Source organism: Chrysochloris asiatica, unplaced genomic scaffold, assembly GCF_000296735.1.
Source record: "Chrysochloris asiatica unplaced genomic scaffold, ChrAsi1.0 scaffold00168, whole genome shotgun sequence".
NCBI classification, from domain to species: Eukaryota; Metazoa; Chordata; class Mammalia; order Afrosoricida; family Chrysochloridae; genus Chrysochloris; species Chrysochloris asiatica.
In genome coordinates this window covers 601,464-611,366 of record NW_006408686.1, presented here as the reverse complement: position 1 = coordinate 611,366, position 9,903 = coordinate 601,464, and the positions used below count along the sequence as shown (strand labels likewise).

Sequence of the window (9,903 nt, the reverse complement as noted above, 5' to 3'; positions counted from 1 at the left end):
AACTGATTACATTTGCAAGGATCCTATTTCAACTAAGATCACAACTGGAGATACCCAGGGTTAGTACTTCAATATGTATATATATATTTGGGTTTTGGGGAGGAGGGTAGGGAGGGAAAATTTTTTTCTCTTTGGTTTTGATAAAATGGGGTCTGGGGAGTTTTTAAATGCAGTCGCCCCAGGTTTGTCCTATTTGGGGCAGCTATTTAAAAGGGGGTGTCCCATTAGGTTAGGGGCCCCTCACCCAAATCCAGGGAACCCCCCCTACCTCTGGCCCCCTCCCCTTTTCTATAAGGAATTGAGATGCTGTAATTTTTTGGAACCTCAGTTTTGTTTTTTTTTTATTTTTTATTTGGGTAGGTTTGGGGGGGCAGGCCGTTTTTTACCCCCTGGGGCAAATAAGAGGAGGAAGAAAGATTTAGGGGAGGGAAGCCTGGCCTCTCCCGCCTTCACTTTGCGCTTCTTGACAATGGGCCCCTGCAGAATAAATCGGCCGGTTTTTATAAACGGGAAGGTCTTTGGTGTGATTTGATGCTCTGATGAGGATTTGGGATGGGGTTCCCCTTCCTTGGTATTGCCTGGCTCTCCCTGTCAAACCTAATCCTCTGTCGGTCATCTGCCTTGCTTTCAACGTCTTCCTCCTAGCCCACAACCCAATATAATCTGGGCCTGCTCTCTTCCCTTGCTGCTTACCAAGCAGCTTCCACCCCCTACTCCAATTACTCCCCACCCAGGAGGAACCTAGGAGGAAGAAGCCTAGCGGTTCCTCATCAGCTGTGTGGCCTTTGGGAAAAGTCCTTTTGCTTCCTTGGATCTCAGTTTCCCCACTAGGCAAAAGCTCCTCTGCGGACTCTGCCCCCTCCCCACCAGAACACTCCCAGCACCTCCCATTTTGAAAGGGGTTTGTGCCCAGTGTGCAATAGCAGCACATCGTGGTTCTCAAACACATTCTTAAGATGACTTCTTCACCCCAGCACGCTTTTAATTATAAAACATTTACAGCCTAAAAAAATAGAATTCAAAAGCTCATAACATTCTCCCACCCCCTCAGTGGTTCAGTAGTAGGCTCACAGCGGTAGGGTGGGTAACACTGACTGATGGAATATTCCATTTTGTTGGGATTGGGAGCTCAGGATGAAGGGCAGATAGTCCCAAACCCGGAAGGAAGGGGATTCCTGAGTACTTTGAGATAAGACTTGAGTTTCCACTCTGCCCCTGACCTGTTTTCCTGTCAGAGAAATGAGATTGTTATTAAATGGTCAGAGATGATATCACAGTGTTAAAGGGGTGGGTGCAATCTAACCGGAGTAGTGGGGGGGGCGGGGTAAGGAAGCTAGCAAGGTCTAAAGACTACAATTTTCTAAATAGGAAGCTAGGATGGACTAGCCCAAGTCAGGACCACCTCAAGAGGTCATGTTCTGTTGGAAGACAGCCCCACAAATGGGAGACTGGTTTGAATGAAGACCCTGCCATTCCGGTGGGCTGCCACAAAGTAAAAGAGCGGGAAGAACTCTGTTGGGACAACCCACTTAGGTAGGGGAGGATACAGGTGGAAAGTGAGTACGCCAGAGTGACTCACTGGGAGCTAAGGCAGTCCAAGATCCTTGTTTTTATAAAGATAAAGAAGTCCATTGTAAGTTTCTGCCATTTCATTACAATGGACTGTACCAATGAGGAAGAGGGGGTAATAATAGTATCTTGTGTATTCCAGGGAAGGGAGCACCCCTCAGGGAAATGGGAGAGTGAGTGACCAGGTTGGACAAGTTCACGTTTAGACGGCAAGTTTGTTTTACCAAAAGAGTTAACAGGGCCCAGTTGTGATGTGCACACTGGGGCTGGGGGGTAGTGTCCCTGTTGGAACTTTCCACCAGGAAAAAGGAGGTTCGTGGTAACTAAGGAGGTTACCAGATGCCTGTACAATCAGTCTCAGTCCAGAATCCCTTTTGCTCCCAAAGGGACGTGGATGGGCCTTCAGAGTCCGCCCCCCCCCCCCCCGGGAAGGGATAGTGCACAGAGAATGCCATGTCTAATGTCAAAGTCCAGACAATAGTTGGACCAAGAACCGCAACCCTGAGGCTTCCTCTATTCTGTAGGCTTTGCTTCCGGCCCAGGTGGAGCCTGAGGCGTGGCTGGGGGTGGTGCCCAGAGCATGGGTGGTGCCTGGGGCTCGGGAGGCGGATCTCTGACTTGGAGTTGGGTGCGCACATCTTGCAGCTGTGCCCGCAGCTCCTCCAGGGCGCTCTGGGATGGTACGGCCTGCACCTGTGCCTGCAGGGCCTCTAGCACGAGCGACAGGTGATCCACCTCGTCCTGCAGCGTGGCCCAGGCGGCGCTCCGTTCCAGCTGTTTCTGGCGTTGGTGCCTCTGGTGGCGCCAGAACTCGAGCATCAGACAGCTGCCGCCCACAATGAAGATGGTGGCTTCCCCCAGCAGTTCGGCACCCAATTCGGCGGCCGCCACCTCATTTAAGGGCTTGATGGCTGCTCCCCGGAAGCCCATGATGCGCATCTTGGTCCGCATCTCCACCCAGTGATACACTGTGGGAAAGACAGGGGTCAGGCCCTGCTCTGAAGTCCTCTGCAAGCCCCGCCCCTCCTCGTCTCGGTCTCCCCTTCAGTGGGGACGCGTTAGCCGGGATCTCTAGGGTGGAGTGAGGTGCAGTAGTAGGAGGTGGGGGTGGTGTTATGCCGTGGAGTCGGTTCCAATTTATAGCGACCCTGCATAGGGTTTCTGAGGCTGTAAATCTTGATGGGAGCAGAAAGCCTCATCTTTCTCCCGGGGAACAGCTGGTAGTTTCGAACTTCCGACCCTGAGGGTAGTAGCCCGAATAGTAACCACTACACTAGCAGAGCTCCTTTGGGGGTGGTAGTGGGGCGCTTTAAAACTAAACCTGCCTTTGACCCCAGAAGATTCTGAGGAGCAGCACTCAGACCAGATCCCTGAAGGAATCACTGAAGCTCCCAGAGCGTGGAGTTCGCGGAAGGTGTAAAGCAGGGCTCCTACGTAACTCACACACACTGAGACTCACAGCGGTGCCCAGGGTCAGCCGGACTCCCCCCAACCACTCCATCAAAGAGGAAGTTGGCGCACCGTCTGCTGTAGAATTCAGTACTGGATTGCTCTTGGCAAGATTGGAGTTTTAAACTCACCAGCTCTACTCTCAGAAACGCTAGAACCCTAGGTTGTTGTTAAGTGCCGCTGAGTCTGTTTCAACTCATAGCGACCCCTATATATAGGGTTTCCAAGGAGCAACTGGTAGGTTTGAACGGCTGATCTTGCACCACATCAGGACTCCTTATGTTGTTAAGTGCCATCGAGTCGAAACCATAGCGACCCCAGAACAGGGTTTCCAAGGCTGTAAATCTTTAGAGGAGCTGAAAGCCTCATCTTTCTCCCGCGGAGCAGCTGGTAGTTTCGAACTGCTGACCTTGCGGTTTGCAGCCCGATTCGTAACCACTACGCTACCAGAGCTCTTATAGGGTGTCTGGAGCTGTAAATCTTTATGGGAGCAGAAAGCCTCCTCTTGCTCAGGAAGAGCGGCTGGTGGGCTCAAACCATCTACCTTGTGGTTATAGGTCCAAGGAGTAAATTTAAAGGCAGGAGTTGGCCTCACCTTCAATTTTAGTCCTGTTCCTGAAAGATTAAACACTTTGTAGCTTTTGTATATTTATTTCTTCTACTTTAACCTTCTGGTAACAAACAGTAAGTTTATACCCCTCTTTCTTGCTTGGTTAAATAGAATTTTAAAAAACATTATGTGTTGAAATGGCAAATGTTTTCATATATATATATTTACCACAATGAAAAAACACTGTGAATTGATTTTCCACCACAGTGAAATATATGGAATACTCACTCTATTTCATTCCCTCCATCCTTCCAATTTTTACAAATGACTTTTATTTTGTACCACTTTTTAGTAATGTTGTTTAGCGCTGTGGAGTCGGTTCTGATTTATAGTGACCCTGCAGAGGGTTTCCAAGGAGCAGCTGGTGGGTTTGAACCACGGACCTTGTGGTTTAAACTGACCTTGAGGTCCAGTGCTTTACACCACACCAGGACTCCATGTTAACATTGTTGTTGTTGTTATGTGCCGTGGAGTCAGTTCCGACTCATAAGCAAACCTATACAGGGTTTCTGAGGAGGTAAATCTTTACATGAGGTTAGCAGCACGATTCATATTCTAAATAATATGTCTATTACCTCAACTTCCTGATAAGCATATGGACTATCCTACCTGACCGCCACTCTCTTCCTCCATTTCACCTCCTATGATTTGTCTGTTGTTAAGTACTGTTGAGTTTGTTCCGACTCATAGTGACCCTGTATAGGGTTTCCAAGGAGGTGCTAGTGGGTTTGAACTGCCAACTTTGTGATTCGCAGTCCAGAGCTATACTATTGTTTACCACATCAAGGAGTCCTGGTGTGGCACTGCGGGTTAATGTGCTGGACTACAAAGTTGGTTTGAACCACAAGGTCAGAGGTTCAAGCTCACCACCCGCTCCCTGAAAACCCTATACAGAATCAGTATGAGTCGGAACTGATTCGATGGCAACTAACAACAACAGAGTGTCTTTAGGTTATAAGTTTCTAGTGTTTTTTGTGTCTAAAAAATAAAACATTGAAAATGTATATATTGAAATGATCTAAACACCGATCACCATGGATCCATATGAAGAAAGAATTTCATGTCACTAAACCTGTGCCACTTGAAACATTTACATAAATGGCATCTCTAAACACTCACCAGTTGCTTTGCTTTGTACCACATCTTAGTTTTCTCAAATTTAGACCTTGATTTTACTGTATGAAGCTTTTAGTTTTCCTTAAAGTGGTGATTCTCAAACTGCTAATGTGACCCACAATTGCCTAACTCACCACGTAACCAGGATGATCCAATCTTGTTCCTGGCTGTGAACACAGTGGCCTCTTGCTAGGGGTTCCTCTCAAAAGTTCTTCACAATGAGGGACACCCATGGCCTCCTCTTCATTGATTTCCACTTTAGTTTTGCTGAAATACGTCCTTTAGCATCTTTTTCAGGAAGGTTGCTTGGTAGGTAAGAGTTTTGAATCCTTGCATGTGTGAAATATATTTTTCCACCTTTACAATAAACTAGATGATACTTTTGAGGCACACAATGACTGGAAATTCCATTCCCTCCGATGTTTGGCGGCCTGGAGTGGGAAGAGGGGCTTTTCTTCATCTCAGTGGCACTGGCATGGCACCAAGTGGGTTTCTCGCATTTCCCTTACTTGTCATTATCTATCTAAATCCAGTTTCTCTTTTGTCCTGAGCATTTTTCTTGTCTTCCACATTTCCTCCTCTCCCTTTTCTCTTTATTCTCTTCTGGAACACTTCACAGTCAGCGGTGGCTCCACAAGGTCTCTTGACTTTCCTATTTGTACATCATTCCTCTTTGTTCCATGTTCTGGTACTTTCACGGACTTGCCTTTCAGAGTTTTTGTGTTTTTTTGTTTTTTTTTAAAGGAATCATTCTTATGATTTTCATAAAGTCTCCCTTTAAAAAAAATTACTATAAAATATTTCAGACAAGTTTAGAGGTTCCACCCACTTGATCAGATCTGCATTTTGATAAGTAAGTGAATTAATGGCAGATGCTGAGAAATGCGGTCCATTGTGTTGTCTGTGTTGACTGGTAACTGTACGTACTTAAGGTGGCTGGGCAGGGTTGGCCAAAAGCAAAATCGAAGCAGGTCTGCCTCTGGGACCTTCTACTTCTTCTCCTTCCTAGTACCGCTGCCTCAGTTCACTCTTGCCTCTCTCACCTGGTTTCTGCCCCAACCTCCTTCCTGGTCTCTCGGCCCCAGTCTTGCCCTCTTCAATAAAACCCCTGCACAGCAGCCAGAAGGACCTCTCTAAAACACAAACCTTACCCTGACCTGCCTCCTGCCCAGAACCTGCCATATCTCACACTGCTCCTGGTATAAAGGGCAAGTCCTTGAGGATAATTTTTTTTTAATGTTTTTTATTGTGAATTATGTGATGGTTTACATGGGAAAACATTAGTTTTACATTCATCCTATCGTATATCGCTTCATTGCCGTGGTTATAATCTCCTCCATGCATCATCAACCAACCAAAGGGTAATACTCTACAAACCTGCCCCCTGGTCATCAGCACACAGCCCCTCTCTCTCTATGGGTCTAGAGTCCCCAACTGCTCCATCTCTCCACGTCATCATCTCTGGCGTCACTGCTCCTCTGGGTAGAGTCCCGTTCTCCGCTCTTTTCCTTTGGTGGTCCCAGGGACCTCTGCTCCTAGACTGCAAAGTTATTCACTCTCTCCTTGCTACAAAACGTCTACCTTTACATTTCCAACCCTCACAATCAGTCCTGACAACAATTATTCACTATTGTATCACGAGAGATCCATCCACATTTCCTTTCATCAGCCCCACCTAGACAGATTGGATACTCCTCAGTGGAGATTTTACCTTCCTCCAGGCCCTCTGGATCTAGGTTCCCTCTTGAAAGCTTGTAAACCAGTCACTTCTTGCCTTCGTAGCCCTCCCATTTTGGGTAGCCAGTGTCCAAGTTGCCCATCCCTGTCTACTCTGTGTGTGGAAGGGGTGGGAATGATTCTTGCTGTAAAAAAATTTTCCCTCTTTTGAGCTACTACATCCATAGGTGTAGGTCAAGTTCATCAAATTGTAAAAGAGATTACTCTTTTTTTCCTCTTCTTTCTTCTTCTGGTTGAGCTCTGATTAAAGCTAGGTCAAGTGGGTATTATCTACAAGTGTGAGTGTTCTTGTGCATTTGCCCTCTCTTCTTATCAGCTGGATGCTTCACTCTCCACTCTAGTCCTCTGTGGCTATGTCAGTGACTCTGGGCCCAAGAATCCCCAGGTCTTGCCACACTGCTGGCCAACCAGGTCTCCAACCGGGTTCACAAGAGTCTGTTGAATGTTGTAGGGCTTAGCTCGCAGCTTCATTGCTGTTTTTCCCTCACTTCCCCTTATCAGTGATGAACGTGGTCACCAATCAGAGTGTGTATTCCCATTGAGTCTTAGTCTTGGAAGGGGGTAGGATAATTTTTAAGACCCCTGTACATCTCTCCAGACTGATGCTTAGAATGAACAGATTCCCTCCAATTTGCCCCTAGCCTCTGCTGTTTTGATAAAACCTGTTGCCGCCCAGTCACTTCTTACTTTTAGTGGCCCTACAAGCCCCATAGGGCTTCCAAGGCTGCGATCATTACAGAAGCAGACTGTCACATCTTTCTCCTGCAGAGCAGCTGGTGGGTTTAAACCACCGACCTCATTGACCTCATCGTTAGCAGCCAAGAGCTTAACTATTGCATCACCAGGGTTCCTTTCCAGTTCCACAGAGACGGTTTCATTGTCTGTAACTGATCTCAGTGACTCAGCAGACACCATTCAATGGAGGCATGCATTGGCTATTCTGATGCTACATCCTTGGGGCAGGTACTTAAACAGTAACAGAATCTGACCCCTGCAGGGAGGTCAGTTAGTTTGGGGGAGATGCAAAGCGGCAGTCCACACTACAGGACAGGTCAGGACAAGCTTCCCAGGTTGGTGCTGTTGTTTAGTGCCACTGAGTTGGTTCTGACTCCTAGTAACCCTGTATAGGGCTTCCAAGGAGTGGCTGGTGGGTTTGAACTGCTGGCCTTGTGGGTCAAACTGACCTTGTAGTCTAGTGCCTTATCCTGCAGTGCCACACAAAATTTCCGATAGATGGATGCCAAGTGTTGATGTTGTTGTTAAGTATCTTTGAGTCAATTCAGACTGTGTGTAGGGTTCCCAAGGAGTTTCAATGGCCGACCTTGTGGGTAGCAGTCAAGTGCTTATCCTACAGCACCACATCAGGACTCCAAGTGTTGATGAGATTTGTAAAAGCATTTCAGCTTCTGGTGTGAGGAGTCCTTCTGGTTGACCAGGATGGGAAGGGTCAAGGTGAAAACCCTGGGTCTGGTTCAACAAGGCCGCGTAGTGACCAGGTCCTGGCGAAGTCCACACATCTCCCTGAAAGAAGGTATCAGAACCATCATTAAACAGCAGATATATAATCTACTCTGACTTTGACCGGAGGACAAGTCGACTCAATCCAGGTCAATTTCAAGAACACTATATCAATTTACACATGTGCCTGTACACACTAAGGTTTTCAAGTTGTCATGTGGATTTCCTTGAAAGTATAAATTAGTTTGGGGAGATTTGACATCTCTACAGTATTGAATCTTCCATGAACGTGGTATCTCTAGATCTTTTAAATTTTACTTGTATAATATTTTGTAGTTTTCAGAGGAGAGGTCTTACATATATTTAGTTCAATATATTCCTATGTATTTGATTTTTTAGATAGCAATTTAAATAGAACCATTTAAGATTTTATTTATAGGAACAATTTGATTTCTTTATTTTGACTGTATCCAGTGATGTTACTAATTTTTGTTTTTATTAGTTCTTCTAATTTGTCTGTAGATTCATTTAATTGTACATATATAATCTTCTTGTCTGGTGCTGTTGAGTGGATTTTGACTTATAATGACCCTTTGTAGGTTTCTGAGGCTATATATCTTTATGGGAGCAGAAAAAAAGAAATTATCTTGATAATTTTGGATTGAGCATATTTGTGAAAGAAAAAAAATCATTAATTTATTATAAAGGGAAAGTTAGATATATCAGAATACATTAATATTAAGGATTTTTGTTCCTCAAAAAACACCATCAAAACAGTGAAAAAACAAAGTCACAGACTAGGAAAAGACTTGTGGGATGCAGCTGACAAAGAGGATTCAGGATATGCAAACAAAACAAAGGACTCACCTCACCGCAACCCTATCGGACAGAGCAGAATTGCCCCCATTGAGTTTCTAGGGCCCTAATCTTTACAGAAAGGAGCTCTGGTAGCGTAGTGGTTACGAATCGGGATATGAACCACAAGGTCAGCAGTTTGAAACTACCAGCTGCTCTGTGGGAGAAAGAGGAGGCTTTCTGCTCCTGTAAAGATTTACAGCCTCAGAAACCCTGTACAGGGTTGCTACGGGTCAGAACTGACTCCACGGCACTTAACAACAACAACAACAATCTTCACAGAAGCGGGCTGCCACATCTTTTTCCTACAGCATGGCTGGTAGGTTGGAACCAGTATTGGCAGCCAAGTGTTTAACCACTATGCAACCAGGGCTTCCCCTGCAATAAGCTAGACAAAAAGATAAAGACAGACAACCCCACAAAGAAGAACCCAAATCAAAATGAGGCCAAAGGTCCCTGAGTGCCACCAACGCTTTGCACTCAATTACCAACCTAAAGTTTAGTGGTTTAATTTTAATCCAAGATTCTGTACCGGAATCTTGATCAAAAGGAGGAAATGTGGAGCAGAATCTCAAATTCTCATGGAATCCAGACTTTCTGGAACCTAAGAGGTTGGATGAACCCCCAAAACTAGTGCCCTGAGATAATATTTAAACCTTGTTGTTGCGAAGTGCCGCCAAGTCAGTTCCAACCCATAGCGACCCTACCAAAAATATTCCCTGAAGTCTTTCTAAAACCAAACAATAGTTAAACTTGTAAAAAGCCAAAAAAAATTCTACTGTTATAAAATCTAGCTATATATTTGAAAACAGAAACTGGAAAGATTAGATAAGAACCTTATGGGGTATAATGTTTGTGTTAATGGGGGAGGAACTCAGAAGAGGAGGGTGGGACTGGGTGCACAACTCCGAGACTGTAATCAACATCACTGAATGGTACACACAGAAACATGAGTTGGTGTATGTTTTGCTGTGTATGTGCTCAACAACAAAAATAACCAGAAAAAAGGTATTGGCGTCTCAAACCTAGCCGGTCACACTGAGAGAGAAACAAGACGGGTGATCACCTTCCAGAAACCCCTATGAGACACTTCAACTCTGTAACGCATG

At 45.6% G+C, this 9,903-nt stretch overlaps 1 protein-coding gene across 1 annotated transcript; it reads right to left on the bottom strand.

Annotated features, from left to right (window-relative positions):
- Positions 1 to 2,082: 2,082 nt before the first annotated feature.
- LOC102827697 (optic atrophy 3 protein-like) lies at positions 2,083 to 2,529 on the bottom strand. The gene has a single exon (XM_006871473.1). It carries the CDS (start codon positions 2,518 to 2,520, stop codon positions 2,083 to 2,085), a length of 438 nt encoding a protein of 145 aa, XP_006871535.1. The 5' UTR covers positions 2,521 to 2,529.
- Between the last annotated feature and the right edge of the window lie 7,374 nt (positions 2,530 to 9,903).

Coding starts and splice junctions, on each gene's coding strand:
- LOC102827697 (XM_006871473.1), bottom strand. CDS start 2,520: ATGCGGACCAAGATGCGCATCATGGGCTTCCGGGGAGCAGCCATCAAG.